At 41.1% G+C, this 23,728-nt stretch overlaps 3 protein-coding genes across 3 annotated transcripts; all 3 read left to right on the forward strand.

The window, feature by feature from the left end:
• Positions 1-5,614, forward strand: LOC137268483 (uncharacterized). Its single transcript, XM_067803048.1, has 4 exons — positions 1-90; positions 213-354; positions 2,709-2,809; positions 4,206-5,614. The coding sequence occupies exons 2-4, from the start codon at positions 266-268 to the stop codon at positions 4,994-4,996; spliced, it is 981 nt and encodes a 326-aa protein (XP_067659149.1). The 5' UTR covers positions 1-90; positions 213-265; the 3' UTR covers positions 4,997-5,614.
• Positions 5,615-6,929: 1,315 nt separating this feature from the next.
• LOC137268235 (uncharacterized) lies at positions 6,930-12,767 on the forward strand. Its single transcript, XM_067802773.1, has 4 exons — positions 6,930-6,961; positions 7,645-7,740; positions 8,421-8,521; positions 11,332-12,767. Exons 2-4 carry the CDS (start codon positions 7,712-7,714, stop codon positions 12,120-12,122), a joined length of 921 nt encoding a protein of 306 aa, XP_067658874.1. The 5' UTR covers positions 6,930-6,961; positions 7,645-7,711; the 3' UTR covers positions 12,123-12,767.
• Positions 12,768-13,539: 772 nt separating this feature from the next.
• Positions 13,540-23,725, forward strand: LOC137268236 (uncharacterized). Its single transcript, XM_067802774.1, has 3 exons — positions 13,540-13,645; positions 16,082-16,182; positions 22,012-23,725. Exons 1-3 carry the CDS (start codon positions 13,617-13,619, stop codon positions 22,797-22,799), a joined length of 918 nt encoding a protein of 305 aa, XP_067658875.1. The 5' UTR covers positions 13,540-13,616; the 3' UTR covers positions 22,800-23,725.
• Positions 23,726-23,728: the final 3 nt, after the last annotated feature.

A 23,728-nucleotide genomic window follows, 5' to 3' on the forward strand; every position in this document is an offset into this window, starting at 1 on the left:
AACTGATATGTAGATCCATTCATTACCCACGTACTCGAAGATGCACAAGAAATACATTTATGGCCGTGAGGGTATAACAGGACAGACGAGGTAAGTCCAGTACAGTACTGTTAAAATTCAACTCTATGTGGTCGATAACGCGTTTCTGAAATGAAATTGGGCACCATTTCTTCGAAAGTCATTTGCTGAGAACTATTTTTTTATTTTCAAAGACATAAATTCGCCGAATCACGCAACAACGGTGTTACTGGGTCATCGCAGGGCAATGAACTTTGTACCCATCCCGGCTACGTACCGGAGCAGAACACAGTTCGACGTCCTGACCATGGATACTCGCAAATTAATGTCTGAAAGGTACACTTCATGTCTCCGTCTAACACTTCTAAATAGTTCAGTTTAGCTTACATTCTTACGCTAAGGTGTACGTGTGTTCAACCGCTGTCTCCTGGGTCGCTGGTGTCTTTTCACAGAAGGATGCCTGACCTCATTTGACCGACCAGTCATGTTTTTACGATCCCTTTCTTTCGCACTGGCATAGGCACATATCGAGAAAGGGTGGCGTGTGTGCAGGGTCCGTTCCCCCTCCCCTCCTCTTTTTTTCTCGCCATCCGCCACTCTTTTGTCGTGAAAGTTTTGAGTGAGTTACATTTTACGCCGCACTCAGCAATATTCCAGCACTATGTAGCGACGGTATGTAAATAATCGAGTCTGGACTAGATAATCCAGTGAGCAATAACACGAGCATCGGTCTACGCACCTGGGAACCAGTAACATGTGTCAACCACGCCACCGAGCCTGACCACCTGATCCCGTTAGTCGCAGCTTACAAGCATAGTCGCCTTTTATGGTGAACGTTTTGAAACGAAAACGGGTGTTAGAGGTGAAGATAGGTTAAACGAATTATATATACGAGTCGTTTTCAGAAAATGCAGGAATTCTTGTCCCTGCTCAATCACATAAATATTTCTTCAAATTTGTTGCAATTTTTCAGCCACAGAAGGAAATTAAGGCATTATATTTGTATCCATGTTTAACTGTGGACACATGTATTTAAATTTTTTATTACAGTCCTTAAAAGGGCAAAAAATGAGCTCTTTCCCTCAGTCAGTGTGTTGTTCGTTTTTCATTTCTGTTGATACAAATTCACTAAATTAGTTAACTTTCGGGGGCTGATTTCAGGTGTATGAACTGTTTAGTTCACACACATAATGACTGAAAGATATTTGACTTCATATTTTTTAAAAATAAAACATGTTTTGTAGCTGTCCCTCAGCTTTTGTTCTTTCCTGTAACGACAGCCTCAAATTTGAAACAATACATGATCCCTGATGCCAAGATACCCAAACTTCTGCATGCGCTTTGGCACTTCCTGTGTTCTCATGACGACACAAGTTTCAGATGTTCTATTGATTGAGAGCTGCAGGGAAAGGACGTAAAATATTAGAACTTGGAGCATATGTTAATTAAGCATCTTTCCTGTAGCAATACTGTTGCAGTGACATTTACAATATTGCAAAATTTTGTTTCCATGATTGCATTTGAACTATGAAACATTTGAAACTAGGAAAGTCCAATTTTTGTGAGGGGGCATTTTCTCATAATGTAATTTGTATTGATGTACTTCTTTCCTATAACATTCTTTCCTGTAACGCTAAAATTGTAACAGGAAAGAAAAATCAGATGTTTAAACAGGAACTATGTATATCATAAACTTGTATCTTAATATATTATTAGGTGTGACCCTGTCACACTTTTGGTTCAATATATTATCTTTATACAATCTTTTCCTCAGACTGTTACAGTTGAGAATGGTAATTGTTACGGGAAAGAATATATCTATTACTGTTATTATCATGTTCAAGTTTCTACTAATATCTTACCCTATGAAGGAGTAATCATTACATGAATATTATTCTCTACTGTATGTGTATACAATTAACAGCACTTGCTGGATGTACATACTGATTTAACTACAAGAAATGCAACTGGATTAATTCTGTTACTATAAAGACTGTGTGTTTACTGTATGTTACGGTAAAGAAAAAACAGCAGTTCACAGAGGATGTTTGTATAGAATATACATATGTGTTAATATATTCTTAGGTGTAAACCAGTGTAAACTCACAGTTTTTGGTTCAATATAGTGATGTTTATTTAATGTGAAAATCAGATTGTTAAGCAACATTTTTCTTTCCTATATTTATCTTTGCTATAACAAGCGTATCTTTCCTGTAACAACAATACTTTTTCTATGTGTGATTTTTAGGAAGTATACATACAAATCTATTTGAGCAAAGAACTCCATGCAAATTCAAACATTTATGTGGATATACATACAATCTAAGCTTATCTTCATGTCTGTCACACAATATTGCTAGAAATATCATTTTTACATGTTACATCATCTAAAGTATTGTTACGGGAAAGAAAAGTAAATTTGGTAATTTGAGAAAACAACATATTTTTTACAAAAATAAATACGATTAAAGAGAAAGAAAGAATGAGCAAAAGCATATGATGCTATTAAAACAATGAAAACATAACATTTCAATCATTTCATTTTGTCATTTATGAGAACCAAATCTTGGCATATTTTGAAAACGACTCATATAGTATGTTTCCATAGTAAATATGTTACATTAAAATGATACTAATTAGGGACAAATTTCAAGGCGATTTGAATAAAAGGTATTTCAATTTCTTAACAGGATCCACACACAGACTTTGGTGACCAAGGGGACCAAGACAGAGACACATGGTTCGGCAACATTCCCGTCTGGACTCTCAAATGGTCTTGATTTACGGACAAGTACGTTTGCAAACAAAGTTTTTTAACACAGAATTCCATTCTAGGAGTTATTCTAGCTATCATTAGTAAAGATCTATACCTCCGAGGTATACTGAGAGGATGTAACGTCACGGAACCAATACATCGCCGCTTACGACCAGAAAGGATGAAGCATATCTTCTTGAGACAAGGGCGTTGACTGACTGTAGAAGTCCCAATTCCTTCCCTTGCCGACTCGTGAAGATCCGGGATAGAAAAGGTCTTCAGCAACCCCTGCTTGCCACAAAAGGCGACTATGCTTGTAAGGGGCGACTAACGGGATCAGGCTGGCTGTCTTGGCTGACACGTGTCATCGGTTCCCAACTGCGTAGATAGATTCTCATGCTGTTGATCTCTGGATTGTCTGGTCCAGACTCGATTATTTACAGATCCATATAGCTGGGATATCTCTGAGTAAACCTAAACTCACTCTCTCACTCCTCCTTTGCCGAGGTAGGCTTTAATGGCCGCTAGTTTGTGGCTGGATCAACGAGTCTATGTTTAGTCTTTTTCGTCCATATCATCTTGATGTTGCACCGCCTATTGTTGGAAGCAAATGCAAGGGATATGGGAGGTGGGGGACTCGTTTAAGCCACTGCTGGGGTTCGATCGGGGCAGGAACCCTTTTAGCATGTCTCTGATTTGGCTGTAAGGATTTTCTTAAAGGCATACTATCACGTCACACTTCCCTAACCACTTCTCATTAACACTAACTATCAGCCCCCAGCGAAGCTACGACACAATTTATTCGGAAAAGATACGTTTTAAGAATACTAAAAGAAATTAAAACCTTCGAACAAATTAAATCGGCTCTCGTACCATCTACCGACCGAACATTATTTCAAGGCAACCCCAAAGAGTTATGTCCCTCGAAACGCTCCTTCCGAATATCCTATAACGCAACTTGTGAATGCAGCAACAACAACAAACACCGACAACATCGCATACGACAGTTAAATTTCGGTGTACACTACGTGTATATGGCAAGTGGTATCTGTTTTGAAGCTGTTCGCCTCTGAGTTACAATTATCGATTTCAGACAGGTCATAAGTGATAAAATGTCTTTTATTGTATCGAATGGAAACTAAAGTGAGTGTATATGACCCAATATATATCTCATAGACCAAACTACTGTAGAAAAAAACGTGACATTGTGCCTTTAAGAACCTATTGGATTACAAGGTAGACAGAACTTATTTAAAGCAACCTTCTTTGAGACATAATTTCAAGCGGTGGTTTCCGATTCAAACAGGGCCGACTGAAGTTGCATCTCAGAAAGTTGTGTTTTTTTCACAATCATTGACGACTGTTTTAGGCAACTATTTTTAAGTTAACAAAGCAGCTCTTAGGTATCCAATGAATTTGCTTTATGTTGCAGACTTAGTCAGTCCTATTGGATTGTTCCGCCTCCTACTACGTGGCCGAATGTTTGTGTTTTTTGAAACCCACAATCACCCCTCGTTCATGGACCTCCAGGGACTGGCAAGTTCTGGCAACCTAATTTTCCTTGTCAGCGGAGAACTGAGAATCTCATCCAGCATGTACAACCCTAGGTTCCCAAAGTATCCAGTAGAGATTCAGACAAGATTTACATCTTTCCGAACATCGTCGTTTGTCTGGGAATCAATTGTGAGGGTACCCGGAGCCCCTCACGTGACAGCTAGTCTAACTAATAATGGCGTCGCTGTGTCGAAGTCCACCAGAAGACCATGTCCGTTGCCGGATTGGTTTCGTGAAAAGTTTGGCGAACTGTACAACAAGGATCCTGGAGTTACCTTCAGGCAGGTGGAGACAACTCCTGTCAAGATGTGCAGGGGAGTTAACTCTAATCCTTACATGCTGACTGTTAAAAGTCGGGATATCGACACGAACCTACACACGAACACGGTTTTGTACCTACAATACTGTCTTGACGCTTTGGATGACCATTTGTTCAGGAACAAGATACGATGCGAACTGAACACAGAGTCACTCCTGGTCAAATCGGCTTCCTTCCTCCACAGGGGTGAGAGCGATGTGGCTGACGTGTTGGCTGTTGAATTCTGGGATGATGAAACTAAGGCTGAAATGATATGTTTTAATATCCTCAAGTCTGGAATCAGCATCTACCAGGCTCGTGTTCACTTTTATCGATATGATGAGATATTTGATGACACCTGCAGACTGTAACGTCACTTTGAAAAGAATGGAACTTGAAGCAGAACATTGTAATTTGAAAAAAAGTTTATTCTAGAAATCATTTTAGTTGTGCGAGTTTACATAGGTCATCGGAATCGCCTCAACGTTTCAAGTGTATTTGGCTGAGTTTTGTTTTACGCAATATCACGACAAGGGACTCCAGGAATTGGCGTCACACATTGTATGCAGGTCTTCGGCGTGACGAGTGAACGCTTTAATCGCCAGACTACTCATCCGTCGGCCCTAATTCAAGTGTCGATGCAGTACAGCGTTGCATTTGGATTAACGCCCCGATAATGCTCTCCTATCGCCTTATATTGGCATTGGAATATGGAAGATTGGGAGATCTTTGTCTCTTTATGAAAATGTATTGTTTTAGTTGTAACACTGTTACAAAGGTATGTACCTTTGGACCAACGTCTTTGTAACGTTTACATGATGTGCTGCCTTTGATTACGTTCCTGACATGGTGTAACAATGCGCGTTACTTTTGTCAACGGACTTATTTTAACTCAGTCGGAAGCGTAGATTGAGCAAGACCATAATTTACCAGTATCAGTATTCATTCAGCATATGACTTCTGGAGTAAAGTGTCTTTTATCTAACCAATCGTGTGTGTGTTGCTATCTGTTTTGCCTGGGCCACCCCTAGTCAGTGTAAAGTATACAACCTTGTGCCTTTAAAGGAATCCATGAATTCTTTGGTAAATGATCAGATGGTGGCAAAATGACTACGTGCAGCAACGTGCAGTAAACTCGGACACAGTACAGTCATTACTAATATGTCATTATTGTGAATGGGTAATTCATAAAAATGGGAAAGTCACTTTGACGTGATGCCTCTAGTGGCTGCAAGAACTGTATGATCTCAGGGAACTGTGATTGGTAATATGACGTGCCGGTGGAAAAACACCCAATGATCGAGGGAAAAACAAAGAAGCGCTTCGAGCGTGCATGTTGGATAGACAACAGCGCTGTATAAAACCTCATATTATAATATAGTATTAATTCTAGTATTTACATCCAACCAATGTGGATAAAGCCGTGATCACAAACTGTACAACAAGTTTTGAACGTAATCGTACACGCATTAAACCTGTCTGCTGTATATATAACCGCTCTTACCTGAAAACAAATCAGTGTAATGTCGTAAAAACATAAGTTATGCAAAAGTAAGGAAGGCAATATCATATTTGGTTGTTTTAAAAAGACTACACATAAAATGGTTTTGTTGTAAATACTCAGACAGAACTAAATGAAAGCATAAAATAACCCTATGGATGAAAAAAAAATACCCCCAAAATCAAACAGACAATGTTACTCTCCAAGTTTTCATAGTTTCAAACATGATTAGTTTAACTCATCGAGAGGCAGGTGGGCAGCACAGTGGTCAGTACGTTGGCCCGTCAAACTGAACACCCTGGTTTGAAATCCCAGTGTGTAAAGCCTATTTCAGCGCGATGACACCACAGAAAGGGGGTGTGGCCAGAGTGACTGTGCATCGTATTTTCGTGATATTTGTATGTTATTATTAGCGTCGAAAGACACGTAAAGGACAAAGAGATGAGCACATAAATATATCAGTAAATATTACGAGACAAAGTGAGGATAGGACTACCTCACTATCTGCGAGTTGGAAAAAGAAAAAAACCCACTTCAATAAATAAAATTGTAGTTCTAAAAGCCTGATAATTATCTACCGTTGTATGTAGGATTTTCGCCGTTAAATAAATTTGTTGCCCGGGCAACGCTCTCACATCATGAAAGAGTACGCCGCACGTTTTGTTTCTGTTTCTGTTTTCAAAATATAATCGTCTGTAAATTTAACGCGTCTCGAACACTCCCCTCAGGAAGTGTCATGGTGCAAAACTGTAAATAATAGTCGAGTATAGTCTGCAGTTACTTTCCTGTGCATGCGCACAACCAAACTGAGCATCTTCATGTAATGGCTTCACCGGTAAATACTTTCGAGCTTATACATGGTGCCGTTTGCTGAACTGATTCGCGCAAATACGATCTTGATCATTTAGACATTCATTTGTGTTGTGTGCAAAGTGTCAACGATGTTTCATGTGCAGATATTCAAGATTCAACGCGTGTATTTGACTCTTAAAATGAGGACAGGTAAAAATGGCCTCATGACAAAATGGTCACACGGATCCTATTCAAAATGGCCACACAAACACGTCAAAATGGTAACAACCCCTAGTCACAATGCCACACAAAAAGGTCAAAATGGCCATACACTATTTCAATATTTTTTAATACTCATGACACTTGTATTATTTGATATCAAAGTGTAAAAATGACCAAAAAAAGTTATATCATACAAAACAAAAACAAGTGGTGAGGTGATACGATTCACGCACGATTTCCCTATGAACTCGTGGAAATGAATTTTAATATGTCGAAAAAAAACATTAATTGATATCGATCAATTTATTACCCACGTTCATCAAGACGCACAAGAAATACATTTATGACAGGACAGTCGTGGTAACTCCAGTACTGTACTGATACAATTGTTGACATGTCACTTCCGGGTTCGACAAACACGTTCATTAGCGTTCTGAAAAGAAACTGGGCACAATTTCTTCGAAAATCATTCGTTGAGTCCTATTTTTTATTTTATTTTTAAAGACATAAATTCGCCGAATCACGCTACAACAGTGTTACGGGGTCATCGCAGGGCAAGGAACTTTGGACCATGGCGACTCTCAAATTAATGACAGAGAGGTACACTTCATGTCTCCTCTAACAATTCTCTTTCTTTTATAAAACAGTTCAATTTAGCTTTCATTCTGAGTCTGAGGTGTACGCGTGAAAGTTCAACCACTGTCTCCTGCATGGGCGTTAGTGTCTTTTCATAGAAGGACGCCCGACCTCGGTTGAGCGACCAGTGATCGATGTTCAGAACGCTTCAAGATCTCTTTCTTAGCACATAGACATACGTGGATATCGAGAGAGGGTGGCGTGTGTGCACTGCTCCGTCCCCGTACCCCCCCCCTCCTCCTCTTTTTTTCTTCACACCCGTCCCTCCTTTGCTGTGAAAGTTTTGAGTGAGTGAGTGAGTTAAGTTTTACGCCGCACTCAGTCATATTCCAATTTATGGCGGTGATCTTTAAATATCTGTAAATAATCGAGTTTGGACCAGACGATCCAATGAACATCAGCATAAGCATTGATTTGCGCGACTGGGATCCGATGACTTGTGTCAGCCAAGTCCTCGAGCCTGACCACCCGATCCCGTTAGTCGCATCTTACAAGCATGGTCGCCTTTTATGGAGAAAGTTTTGAAAAGAAAACGGGAGTTAGAGGTCAAGATAGATAAACGAATTATACATGGTATGTTTCCATAGTAAATAGGGTCAAATTTCAAGGCGATTTGAAGAAATGTTATTTCAATTTTTCAACAGGATCCGCACACAGACTTTGGTGACCAAGGGGACCAAGACAGAGACACATGGTTCGGCAACATTCCCGTCTGGACTCTCAAATGGTCTTGATTTACGGACAAGTACGTTTGTCGTTTTTTAAACACAGAATTCCATTCTAGGAGTTCTAGCTGTTATTAGTAAAGATCTATACCTCCGAGGTATACTGAGACGATGTAAAGTCACGGAACCAATACATTGCCGCTTACGACCAGAAAGGATGAAGCATATCTTCTTGAGACACGGGCGTTGACTAATTGTAGAAGTCCAATTTCTTCCCTTGCCCACATGTGAAGATCCGGGATAGAAAGGGTTTTCAATATATTCAATATATAAACAAAGGCAAGATACAAAGCAACATGCAGAGATTCACAATAGAGGTTTCATGTACAATACTACTGTGTCAGTTCTAAAGTAATGGGTCACAATATAATCTCAACTCACCGAAGTCTTGATGCGAGAGTGAGAAACAGTTATGCAGAATGTAACACAGCAAGCTCAACTCACCGAAGTCTTGATGCGAGAGTGAGAAACAGTTATGCAGAATGTAACACAGCAAGCTGTCAGGCTGCGGTTATGTAGATCAAGCGTTCACGGAGAGGTAGACATATACTCCAGTAGTCTGTGAGTATTTCCGTGTTGACAATACGGTAACTGGCCTTTATATATGCAGTCAACAATTCCTGAAATTTCGAGCACTTACGACCATCGCCATCAACGTGGAATGCTCTAGAACAGTATTAGTCTCCAGGAAGTAAACAGTTAATCAAGGGAGGTAACTCTAGAGCACTTCCTTAAAGCCTGCTGCCCAAATACTAAAATTAGCGAATATTTATGATACTAAATGCGAACCATAATAATCAGTTATAAGTTATCAAACATTGTGACCTAATAATAATTATTACTTAATTAATAATACAGTTTACAAAAATACACTCTCCTAACATTTTCGCCCGTAAGGAAAAGAAAGTTTTGCAGAAACTTTCTGTTACAAGCATAGCAAGATAACAAACAATAACATGACATGCAATAATATGAATAACATGACAAACATCTTGCAGAATTACAACATACATACAACATCATCAAGTCATCATACATTTACAGCCTGGAAAGTGCCTCAGTCCTGAACCACCCGATGTATTCTCACTGTTATATATTTTGTCGGTTCTGAGCGGATTTCTCACACCTTTTGTCACGGCAAAGTTTTAACCGTAACAATGTCATTGGTTCCCAACTGCGCAGATCGACGCTCATGCTGTTGATCTCTGGATTGTCTGGTCCAGACTCGATCATAGTCAGATCCTCGCCACATAACTGGAAAATTCTTGAGTATACCTAAACTCACTCACTCACTCACTCACTCACTCACTCACTCCTTTGCCGAGCTAGGCTGGAATGGCCACTAGTTTGTGGCTGAATTATTGAGTCTATGTTTAGTCCAAAAGAGATCAACATGGCGAGGACCGGGCACACCCATCTGCGTTAGTGATTGTGCTCTGTCAGCTGGGCGTTTTCTTCATTGCTTCAAGTAGTTTGAGTGAGTTGATGCACCCTTCTATCTAAGAACTTTCAATAAAGGTCACTTTCGTCCATATCATCTTGATGTGGCGCCGCCTGTTGTTTGAAACAAATGCAATGGATATGGGAGGTGGGACACTCGTTTAAGCCACTGCTGGGGTTCGATCGGGCCAGGAACCCTTTTAACATGTCTCTGACTTGGCTGTAAGGATTTTCTTAAAGGCATACTATCACGTCACACTTCCCTAACCACTTCTCATTAACACTAACTATCAGCCCCCGGCGAAGCTACCACACAATCTATTCGGAAAATACGTTTTAAGAATGCTAAAAGAAATTGAAAACCTTCGAACAAATTAAATCGGCTCTCGCGCCCTCTACCTACCGAGCATTATTTCAAGACAAGCCCAAGGAGTTATCGGAACGCTCTTTTCGAATATCCTATAACGCAACTGGTGAGATAGTCCTTTTACCAAACACCGACAACATCGCATGCGACAGTTTTCGATGTACATTCCATATAGATGGCAAGTGTTATCTGTTTGGAAGCAATTCGCCTCCATTTCAATTTCAGTTATCGATTTCAGGCAGGTCGTAAGTAATAATGGAAACTAAAGTGAGTGCATTACCCAATATATACCTTATCAACCAAACTAGTGTAGGAAAAAACGTGACATTGTGCCTTTAAGAACCTGTTGGATTACATCTTCGACATCTCCACGGTACACGTTCCGATGTCTCCACTATACCCTGGATGCATCTGCGGCACGGCCTGAAATTTTATTACCTCCCTTTGCTGGCTCCGCATTCTCACTGTAGCCAATGAGCTGTGTGTCAACAACGGTAGCGGTGGAAGCGGCGAAGGTTTGATCGACTTAGGGGAAATCATACAGACACATTCATAGGTCCGAAAAGAACTCCTTGTGGCTCTGTAAGAGAACATGTGCATGATTTGTGTAGCGAGTTTTTATCGGTTAGATAATTTTAAAAAGCGAAATTGAGTTGTGATTGGTGCGCTCAACCTCCCAGCATATACATTGATTGGATGACAAGTCAGTCAAGGGAGGTAATAAATTTATCGGGCTTACCCGTAGATGCATCCAGGGTATAGTGGAGATTCATCGGAACGTATACCCTGGAGATATCGAGGATGATTGGATTACAACGTAGACGGAACTTATTCAAAACAACTTTCTTTGAGATATAATTTAAAGCTGTGGCTCCCGACTCAAACAAGGCCAACTGAGGTTGCATAAACGTCTCAGATAGTTTGTTGGGTTTTTTTCACAATCATTGACGCATGTTTTATGCAACTATTTATAAGTTAACAAAGCAACCCTTAACTATCCAATGAATTTGCTTTATGTTGCAGAGTTAGTCAGCCCTACTGAAGTGTTCCGCCTCCTACTACGTGGCCGAATGTTTGTGTTCTTTGAACCTCAAAATAACCCCTCGTTCATGAACATCCAGAGACTGGCAAGTTCTGGCAACCTAATTTTCCTTGTCAGCGGAGAACTGAGAATCTCATCCAGCATGTACAACACCAGGCTTCCAAAATATCCAGCGGAGGTTCAGACAAGATTTACATCTTTCCGAACATCGTCGGTTGTCTGGGAATCAATTCTGAAGGTACCCGGAGTCCCTCACGTGACAGCTAGTCTAACTAACAATGGCGTCGCTGTGTCAACGTCCACCAGAAAACCATGTCCGTTGCCGTATTGGTTTCGTGAAAAGTTTGGCGAACTGTACAACAAGGATCCTGGAGTTACCTTCAGGCAGGTGGAGACAACGCCTGTCAAGATGTGCCGGGGAGTTAACTCTATTCCTTACATGTTGACAGTTAAAAGTCGGGATATCGACGCGAACCTACACACGAACACGGTCTTGTACCTACAGTACTGTCTTGACGCTTTGGATGACCATTTGTTCAGGAACAAGATACGATGCAAATTGAACACAGAGTCACTCCTGGTCAAATCGGCTTCTTTCCTCCACGGGGGTGAGAGCGATGTGGCTGACGTGTTGGCTGTTGAATTCTGGGATGATGAAACTGATGCTGAAATGATATGTTTTAATATCCTCAAGTCTGGAATCAGCATCTACCAGGCTCGTGTTCACTTTTATCGATATGATGAGATATTTGATGACACCTGCAGACTGTAACATCACAAAGAAAAGATTGGAACTTGAAGCAGAACATTGTGATTTGAAGAAGTTTATTCTAGAAATCATTTTAGTTGTGCGAGTTTACATGGGTCATCGGAATCGCCTCAACGTTTCAAGTGTATTTGGGTGATCAACGTCTGTGTAACGTTTACAGGATGTGCTACCTTTGATTACGTTCCTTCCATGGTGTAACAATGCGCGTTACTTTTGTCAACGTATTTGAGAGTATGATGCCAAAACTCAATTGGAAGCCTGGATTGAGCAAGGCCATAATATATCAGTATCAGTGTTCATTCAGCATATGAGCCTTGTATCCTGGAGTAAAGTGCCTTTTATCCAACCGACCTTGTGCCTGTTGCTATCTGTTTTACCCGTAAAGATCCGGGTTGTCTTCAGCAACCCATGTTCGTCGTAAGAGGAGACTAACGGGATCGGGTGGTCTGTCTTGCTGACTTGGTTGACACATGTCGTCGTATCCAAATTGCGTAGATTGATGCTCACGCTTTTTATCACTTGATTGTCTGGTCCAGACTACTGACATAATTATTTTAGATTTGACTCAGTTGCATTGTACATGAAACCTATGTTGTGTACGTTTGTATCTTGGCCTTGTCTGCTGAATACAAGTTACTGAAAATTTCAGACTTCTCAGTGCTATATTTTGCTGGTTCTGAAGGGATTTCTTACACCTTTTGTCACGGCAACTTATTCCCCGTAAAACACTTAAAGAAATACACAAAATATCATACCCAGTTATTTGAATGCTAGAAAATGAACTGAACATTGGAGAAATAAAAGAAAGCAGTAAAACGATGAAAACTCAGGAAGGAGTTGTGGCCAGACACTAGATCGCCCTGTCTTTCACGTTTGAAGTTATAACAAGCGCTTAAAGAGACATTACTGAGATAACCAGTAAAAAGAAGAATATTAATTGAGCACAGCGTGCAGACAACACTTCTTGATTCTAACTGACTACTGACATTTTTTTCTTCATTGTATAGCTTGTGAAAACAACTAGACATTTGAAGAAAGGAGCTATTTGAATGGTTTTCATGCAAACACACAATATGAAACTGTCAGGATTTCCAGTATAACTACCATTCAGTAGATTTTGCAATTCTAAGTGACAGAACAGGAGTAAATTTCAGACTATTAAAAATAGTGCAAGCTTAACGGTTGTATGGATGGGTGGATGGATGGTGTCTCGAACAAAGTATTGGTCTAGTCTGTGCGTGGGTGCGTGGGCGATGGGGGAGGGGGGCGGGGCAGAGTTTTGAAAATACTTTACACACAGAGAATAAAAATTAAGACAAAGGGAAAATGTACTACGCAATGGCAGGGAAACATGAGGTGATGCGATTTGACGATCTGTTCGCCATACATTCGCCGAGTCACGCAACAGTAGTGTTTCTAGGTCATCGCTATAAACAGTGAACTTTGGACCCGTCCCATCTACTCCGGCACAACACAGTGGAGCGTCCTGACCTCATCATGGCGACTCGCAAATCAGTTTCGGAAAGGTACACTTGATGTCTTCATACAAACATTTACTCAGCAGAATGCTCTCAAACAGTTTTGTTTCTCCTATACGAATAATTTTAACTGAGCTTTCGCTGTTATAAGCCTTAATGGCGTACATCAATAACGGTTACCCGTATGAGCGCTGGTGTAGCTACTTCTATTTAAAACCATGGTTGACCGACTTGTGACATCCCTGAACGCGAAGACCATTCGTCTCGTACCCATCTCGAAGGATTTCATACAAATCGTGTTATTCTGGGAAATCCCGAATAGCGACTCGTGCCCCATTTCATATTGGCGTAGGAACATCAGGACTACATCAAACAGGAACGATAACTCTATTCCTTTTTGATCCCAGTGGCACTTAATATCACCGAAGTACTCCTATATTGTGTTGCTGTTTTCGATTTGCTTGTTTATTTCTAAGAATTATACCTCCTTGACAGCCCTAAAAGAAGGAGTAAAATATAGTTGTTAAAGATATTCTGACGTAATTATCATGACATGCTCGCCTTAAAATACCAGTTATATTTCTGAAAAGGGTTTAACAACAACAAATGAGATTTGTTCCATAGAATATGCAAATGCAATTTATTTTTTTCGAAAAAGAAAAACCCAAAAGAAACAAACAAGTAAAATTAAAACGAAACAAAAAAGCCCAAGCTACATTAAACCCTAAAGCAGGAAATCAAAAAGACTTAGGTTTAAAGTGTTTCTCAAACTGACCATTCGTCTAACCATGCTCTCATACCCCACCCAAGTGGAATTTTAACAAAGGCAGGGATGTGAAATATATGCCCATTGTTAAAGATTATCGTTGATTAGTTAAAAGGATGTAATATTATTGTTTTAAAACTCCTAGCATTTTTAATGGCGTAGCCTAAATCTGTTGGAAGCGTGCGTACAATCACCACAACAAGCCTGCAAGATCGTCAGAAAAAAAAACGCAGTTGTACAAAGAGCCGTTATGTCAACAAACACAAGTGCGTGTATTTGAATCTTTCATCAAAACGTGACATTACATAGCGCAATTCTGTTAACTACGTTCCTTGTACTTTACATATGAAGGTACATATTTTCATGATATTTAAACAATAACATAATGTCATAGAGGATTTAAGCAGTCAAAATTATTTTTATCAAAGCACCGCATTCATTTACGCGCGCTCTGATTGGTTTGTCGTATATTTGCACATAACAAGCATTGAGTTGGGGACGAGTCTTTTTGGAGGTTACGAAAAGGGGCAAGTGGTGACGAACGCGCGAAGACGCATCAATATCATAGATTACGTCAGCTCTCGGCCCTTTCCCGAACATGCGAGATGAGTTTCTGAATGAGATCCTGACGAATGGTGCCCATTGTTTGGCAATTAACCGATATGGTAGGAGCCGTGTAAAGAATGGCACAGTTTTTAGACGAACCATTTAAATGGACACTAGGACAAAAATGCTGAAAACGGGTGCTCGTGACATTAGTAATATACTAGATATTATAAAGCTAGGAAGGCCACCCACCCCCAGTCCCACCACGACACCCCGTGCCAATCCGCCCTGTAACGCGTGTAAACCTGCTCTAGTTGCATTTAAAATATCTCTATTAAATTCACCCTCCTGTTCGTTTGCTGAAAGCATTTTCTTCCTCATCTCTATATGTATGACGAATATGTACTCTCTCAAAAAAACAAAACAACCACACACACACACACACACACACACACACACACACACACACACACACACATCATGTCATAACTAAGTGACGCCAACTTAAACAACCTCATAGGCCGCTTTGAAGGTGGGGAGTCGCATTCTGCGGTTGGACATTTCAACCTTCACCAGAGCACCATATCTTGCCTTTGGGATCGCCCGACAAACTGCTGTCCAAGAGTTTCCACCCAAGCCCAGGACTGCCGCATTCGGGTTGCTCACTTTTGTAATCGTCTTACCACAGCCGTTGAGACTGCACAACGCATCCCTGGTTTGAGAAGAATTTCTGGCCAAAAAGTAGGAACCGATTGTGCGAAGTTGGGATTCGAGCAAGAAGGCCAGTTCTCATTACTGGTGTGGGAGACTCCCATCGGCGGTGGTTGACAGAGACCGGAACTGGACACTTACACTCTGGAGGCGAGTCTGGTTCAGTCACGAATCATGATGTCATCTACATCATCGGAAAAATAAACTAACGCAATAAATTGTTCTTGTTTTGTGCACGCATACACACAAGCATACTCACACAATGGAGGATTGTATTTCTGTCTGAACACAGTGACATTTTGTCACGTGGTGTGATGCAAAGGACTGGTGTCAGGTGCAGCTAAGTCATTGTGAATATTTGTAATGCAGAAGACATTTCAATTGTAAACATTTAATATCAAAGTTATTCGACTATTGGTAAGATGTCGAGGTGTACTTTCATCATTGTACTTTTTCAACAGGATCACAACACAGACTTTGGTGACTAAGTTGGCCCAGATTGAGACATACGGTTCGGCAACATTCCCGTCTGGACTTTCAGATTGTCTGGATCTGCGGACAAGTAAGTTTGTTGCTCGAATTCCATTCAAGATACCAAACGTTTTAGTTATCATTAGCAACGACCAATGCCTCCGAGGTATTTGACACATTATAAAGTCACGAAGCCACTACTTCGCCTCTTGCGACCAGACTGATGCATCTTGTTGAGAAAAGGGAGTTGACTGACCATAGAAGTCATGTTTCTTCCCCGGCCGAAGATGTTTTGGCTGGATTAACGAGTATAGTCCAAACAAACGTGGCAGCAGCAGGACACTCCGTCAATGAGCTTTTTTTTTACATCGCTTTTAGAAAGTATGTTGTATCAGGATGTAGGGCCATAATTAGCCGTAATTACCACTAACGAGCCGTTGTGAGCGGAGCCATGTTTTATTGCCGTACTCAGTCAAGACAACCACAGTTGTCGCCCCTTGGTGACATTGCAGACCGCTAATAATAGATACCACTACATCTCCCTTTGGGATGGAAATGATGCTCACTCATTAACTTAAACGAAAAACCAAACTTGGAAATGAGAAGGTAAATTATATAATTACCATTACCATTAGAGTCCAAAGCAGAGATGATAAAACTTACTATTAACTTTAAACTATAACGTTCATTAACACTTTAAATTCAACACTGGATCAATAGTGTCCATCACTGGTACTGGTCATCAAATCTGACAGGTGGTTTGGATGGCCTGCCAGATCGTGTGTGGTACACACCAGTAGGCGCTGGAGCTGGTGCGCTGGTCTCTGGAGTGCTGGACATCTCAGACTTCACCACCTCCTGTTTAGGAAGGAAGTTCAAGTCTTTCCTGTTGCGACGGTACATTCCTGAGTCTGTCTGCACCGTGTAGGAACGAGGTGACAGTTTGTCGACTACAGTCCCTTTCTCACCTCTGTCCCTCATCCATGTCTCATCTCCCCTACACAGTGGTCGGAGGGGTAGTGCTGCATGGCGTCTGTTGAAGTGTAGTCTGCTATCTTCACGGCGGGATGATTCGTGCTCCATGACCTTCTTTTCATCAGGCGGGCTACACATGAGTTTCTGTGGTAGGATGGGCAGCTTCGTCCGGAGACGTCTGGACATGAGTAACTCAGCAGGACTGTATCCACAACTTAAGGGTGTTGATCGATAGCTCAGGAGTGTAGCATACGGATCGTCTGCTGATTTCAAGAGAGTTTTGATCGTTCTCACTGCACGCTCTGCTTCCCCGTTTCCAGATGCATCACCTGGGCTGCTTGTGACGTGACAAAATCCATATTCGTTACTGAACTCTGCAAACTCCAATGAAGAATACTGAGGACCATTGCCCGATACAAGTATTTCAGGAACCCCATGTCGGGCAAACATACTTTTCAAATGATTGATCACCACTTTCGATGATGTGCTGTTGAGTTTCGCAATTTCGATGAAACGAGAGTAGTAGTCCACAACTAGCACATAAGGTTGTTTGTTGAGTTCAAACAAGTCTGAAGCAACCTTCATCCATGGGCGTTCTGGCATTTCTGATGGCAGCAGAGGTTCAGGGTGATTGTCAGACTTCTTAACGCATACATGACACTTAGAGACAAATTCACCGATTTGCTTGCTCAGGTTTGGCCACCATACACATTGCTTGGCTCTTTCTCGTGTCTTCGTGATGCCCTTCATGGAGTGCTTCCAGAATTCCGGGGCGCATCGTTTCCGGTATGAGAATTCTCTCACCACAGAGAATTAGATCATTGCAGACAGTGATATCTGCCTTGTAAGGCCAATAGTGTGACACAATGCCCTTAAGTTGATGTCGTTCCGGCCAGCCCTCCATGCAGTATTGAAGAATCTGTCTACAGATGTCGTCTTCATGTTGGTGACGTCGTATGTCATCCAATTTCTTGTCTGAGGCGGGAAAACTGATTGCGTTCACGAAGGCCTCTACCTCCTCCTCCAGGTCAGAACGTGATGAACCTTTCTCTGGAGCACGAGACAGTGTATCTGCAGTGTAGAGTTCACGACCTGGCACGTGGTTGATTGTGTATGCAAACCTCATCAACCTCATCCTAAAGCGTTGAACTCTTGGAGGCAAAGTATCAAGATCCTTCAGACCTAGAAGTGGAACTAGGGGTTTGTGGTCAGTCTCCAGTGTGAACTGAAGACCAATGAGGTAGTCCTGGAATCTCTCGCAAGCCCATGTGAGAGCCAGTGCTTCCTTTTCAATCTGCGCGTATCTAGTTTCTGTGTCAGAGAGAGAAGGAGACGCATAGGCAACAGGTTTCCAGTCTCTAGAGTGGCGTTGACACAAGACTGCTCCTAGCCCGTATGATGAGGCATCAGCTGTTACTTTCGTTGGTAGGTTGGGGTTGAATATAGCGAGAACTGCCCTGCTGCTGACAGCTGATTTGATCTTTGAGAATGCCTCTCTTTGCTGCTCACCCCAGTACCAGGAGTTCTTCTTACTGAGGAGGTCCCTGAGTGGCTTGGTCAACTCTGCAAGGTTTGTGATAAACTTGCCCAACTGGTTAACCATTCCAAGGAACCGGCGTAAGTCTGGAACATTTTGAGGTTCTGGGAGGTTCTTTACAGCAGAAACTTTGTCCTCACTTGCTCTGATACCTTTCTCTCCCACTGTCTGTCCTAAGAATTGGACCTCTGACTGTTCGAAGTCACACTTGTCCTTATTCAAAGTAATCCCTGCCTTCTGTAGAGAGGAGAGCGTCTGTCTAACACGCTCATCATGCTCTGTGTCATTAATCCCGTAGATCAAAAAGTCATCCATGATGCCTGTAATTCCTTCATGACCTTCCAATGTCCGTGACACTTGTCTTTGGAAATACTCAGGCGCTGAAGTTATTCCAAATGGCAACCGTTTGTAACAGTATCGTCCAAATGGAGTCATAAAAGTTGTGAGATAAGAGGACTGTTCTGTCAATTTCACCTGGTGAAACCCTGAATTGGCATCAATCTTTGAGAATACTCTGGCATCCTTCAATTGTCCGAGAGTATGATCCACCGTAGGGAGGGTGTGTCTCTCTCTGAGTACTGACTCATTCAATCTTCTCAGATCAACACAGATCCTGACATCTCCATTGGCTTTAGGTACAACCACCATAGGTGCACACCATTCTGTTGGAGCATCAACCTTCGAAATAACTCCCAGTGACTCCAGTTTCTCAAGCTGTTCTTTAACCTTAGGCAGCAGAGGTATGGGTACCCGTCTCGGTGTAGTGACAGCATACCGTTGAGCATCAGTCTTCAACTTGATGTCATATTCACCATCCATTTCACCTAGACCCACAAACAGACCTGGGAACTCTGAAACCATATCCTCCTTTGTGACTGCTGAACAGAACTGGAGTAATCCGAGGTCCTCACTGGCATCACAGCTCAGAAGTGAGTGACTACTTTCTGTCAAAACATAAAATGTTTCTTTCACAGTTCTCTCTTTCCACTTCACAGTAGCATGAAAGCACCCGGCTACTTTCAGCTGGTTCTGAATTCCTCTCAGAATTCGTTTGGGACTCTGAAGTTGTCTACCTGGGAACACTTTGTCGAAAATGTCCTGAGATATTAAGCTAACATCTGCCCCTGTATCAGCTTTGAGAGTGATAGTTTTGCCATCAACTTGCAAGTTGAAGTAACGACGACTTCTCTGTTTTGGAGTATCACTGCTGATAGAGCCAAGAAATACTGTTTCTTGTGAATCGTCTTGCCCACAGTCATAGTCATCCTCATATCCATCCTCATCTATAGCTCGCACATATCCTTTCTGAGACTGGCATACACTTGCGTAGTGTCCTCGTTTCTTGCAACTGTTGCACGAAACATGTCTAGCTGGACAAAACTTCCTGTCATGTTTTTCCTTACCACAATATGGACAATTTTCCCTTTGAAGTTTTTGATTTTGTGCTTGAGGTTTACTTCTACTCGGCAATTTTGGTTTGGTATGACTTTGTTTTCTAGCAGATGGTGTTTTTCTCTTGACATATCCAACACTTGCAGCTTTATCATCCTGGAGGCTTTTTACTTGACTTTCTGTAGCTTCAGCTGTTCTACATATGTTTAATGCCATTTCAAGAGTGAGATTTTGCTCTCTCAATAGTCTTGATCTAGTTTTTTCACTCTGAATTCCAATTACAATTCTATCCCTAACTAGTGAGTCTCTCAGATCTCCAAATTCACAGCTGGCACTTTTATTTCGAATGTCAGTATAGAAAGAGTCAAACTTTTCTCCACTTTGTTGATTTCTGGTTCCAAATACATACCTTTCAAATGTCACATTCTTTCTAGGATTACAATATTGTTCAAATTTTTCCATCAATACCTCACATTTTCCCCTATCATCTTCGTTTGCAAACTCAAACGTGTTATAAACCTGTCTAGCGTCCTTGCCGATCACATGCAGAAATGTAGAAGCAATAACGTTTGCATCTTTGTTTTCGAGTCCGCTTGCAATTTTGTAAAGTTCAAATTCCTGTTTCCATATCTTGAAATTCTCTGAAATATTGCCAATTAATTCCAGTGGAGGCGGTGGCTTCAAGTTATTCATGATGAACACTGAACATTCGCCGATACGAGTTTATCACTATAGGACCGTGCGTCAGGACGATTTTTCTTCAACGGCGAGAACGTGTGTGCAGAGAGCGCGGCAACTTATAATCTGTGCAAGAGGACGATAGTCAGCACGATTTCACGCTACACACAGTTACAGCTTTGTCAATGAGTGACGACCGATCAAAAAGTTCAAAATTTGAGTTTGATTGAGAGTCCATAAGTTGTCTCACCAGATCCCAGTTCTGACACCATGTTGTATCAGGATGTAGGGCCGTAATTAGCCGTAATTACCACTAACGAACCGTTGTGAGCGGAGCCATGTTTTATTGCCGTACTCAGTCAAGACAACCACAGTTGTCGCCCCTTGGTGACATTGCAGACCGCTAATAATAGATACCACTACAAAGTATGCCAGCAATATGACGAGAGGGGACCAGAAATGGACTTCACACATTGTGAACATGTGGGGAATCGAACCCGGGCCTTCGGTGTGACGAGCGAAGGCTTAAACAACCAGGCCGTCTCATCACCCTTCAATCATAGAATGTTCAGAGATCGTGTTGTGTCAAATGAGTGTTGAAGAAATATTTCCCAAATCTTTTCAAGAAGCTGTTTTATGTGCAAGTTCTTAAGGACTTGCAGAAACAACTAAACAGCCTCATCACCATAGGTACTTGCAGAAGTACTATAAAGATTTAATTTGTTTAGAGACCAGGTCGATGTACAAGATATAACGACTGCATTAACTGCGAAGATCCGGGTTAGAATTGATCTTCAGCAACCCATGCTAGTCGAAAGAGGCGGGACCAGGTGGTTAGGCTCGCTCATTTGGTTGAACATGTCATGGTTTCCCAGTTGCGTCGTTCACTGGATTGTCTGGTCCAGACACGATAGATGGAATATTGCCGAATGCTTCTTAGACAACAAACAAACACACTGGCAGTTCCAGATGGTTTACAGCACATGCAAGTGATGTTAGAGATGATGAACATATCACGTATAATCCATTGGTATTGCTCCGATCGGATCACTGAACCTTTGTAGTTTAATTTTAATTTTAGTTGAACTTGAACTGTTAGAAAAGATTGTCTTTACAATTTATCGGATGACAAAGCAAACACAACCTATGGATAACAAATTCTTCTTGAATTGTAGGACAAGGTTGTTTTTGAAACTATCGGATGACAAAGCATCTTTCGTTAAGCAATAATGAATGAGACTGTATAAACATTCCACAATTTAGCGTTATAACCCTTATTCAATGATATTCATCTATTTACGGTTGTTCTGTATCCAGTGAATTTGTTTTACATTTCAGACCTAGTCACCCCTGTTGGAGTGTTCCGCCTCATAATTCATGGCCGTACGTTTTTGTTTTTGGAAAGGGACAACTATCCACCGTTCATGGACAGCGATGAATTAACTACAGACAAACTACTTTTCCTTGTCAGCGGAGAACTGAGAATCTCATCCAGCATGTACAACCCCAGGCTCCCAAAATATCCAGCAGAGGTTCAGTCAAGACTTTCATCTTTCCGAACATCGTCGTTTGTCCTGGAATCAATTCTGAAGGTACCCGGAGCCCCTCACGTGACAGCTAGTCTAAAAACTAATGGCGTAGTTGTGTCGAAGTCCACCAGAAGGCCATGTCCGGTGCCGGATTGGTTTCGTGAAAAGTTTGGCGAACTGTACAACAAGGATCCTGGAGTTACCTTCAGGCAGGTGGAGACAACTCCTGTCAAGATGTGCAGGGGAGTTAACTCTAATCCTTATATGTTGACAGTTAAAAGTCGGGATATCGACACGAACCTACACACGAATGCGACGTTGTACCTACAGTACTGTCTTGACGCTTTGGATGACCATTTGTTCAGGAACAAGATACGATGCGAACTGAACACAGAGTCACTCCTGGTCAAATCGGCTTCCTTCCTCCACGAGGGTGAGAGTGAAGTGGCTGACGTGTTGGCTGTTGAATTCTGGGATGATGAAACTGATGCTGAAATGATTTGTTTTAATATCCTCAAGTCTGGAATCAGCATCTACCAGGCTCGTGTTCACTTTTATCGATATGATGAGATATTTGACCAAAGCAGTAGACTGTAACGTCACAGTGAAAAGATTGGAACTTGAAGCAGAACATTGTGATTTGAAAAAGTTTATTCCAGGAAACATTATTGTTGGGCGAGTTTACGTTGGGTGTCGTGCTTTTGTTTAATACGACATCACCATAACGTTTCAAATGTCAGAGTGAGTGAGTTTAGTTTTGATTAAAAGCTAATGTATTATTCCGAATTATTTGATTAAGTATAGCTTCATCAAAGTTACCAGTTTTGTCCAACCCTTTAACATACATCTATAAAATGATGGTACAGCAATATGCAATAATCTCAGGTCATAATTGCATTTCAAAACAAAAGATAACCCTCTTACATTTTCCAAATCTTTATCTAAAAACATTTTCCAGCTTTTATGAGGAATAATATCTTGGTAAACATTGTACCTTACTCATACTGGGAAAATTCAAAGCTAAAGCTCCCCCTAGTTCTTTTACATTTAGCATTGTTATTTTTTTCATTTTTTCATTATTATAATAAATCTAGATAATTAATCTCCAAATACATGTAAACAATTCGGCATTGGTGTCTTTACACAAACTTTCTGGAGCATACATCATTCTGCTGGAACAGAAACACATATTCTTGCAAAAAAAGGAAAAACATTACAAAACAAACAAATAGAAACCCAAACAAACAAAAAATAACAACAACAACAACAAAACCCAACGAACTTGATGACAAGTTTGGAATCGTTTTCTTGTTTTCAGAATTTTGGGTTTGAGATTTTCTCTTGTTTATACCACAAGCTATTGCTCGGTTCTGAGTAGGATTAACATTAATTTTCCTTTACATTTATCTTAAGGCCTGTTATTGTTTTCAGATCTCAGGTAAATTACAACAGTTTTTGCTACTGACTGCATTTTGCTTAATGTCAAGATGGCGTCATGTGCAAAATAAATGCCTTTCGCTTTTTCC

Source organism: Haliotis asinina, chromosome 16 (assembly GCF_037392515.1).
Source record: "Haliotis asinina isolate JCU_RB_2024 chromosome 16, JCU_Hal_asi_v2, whole genome shotgun sequence".
NCBI classification, from domain to species: Eukaryota; Metazoa; Mollusca; class Gastropoda; order Lepetellida; family Haliotidae; genus Haliotis; species Haliotis asinina.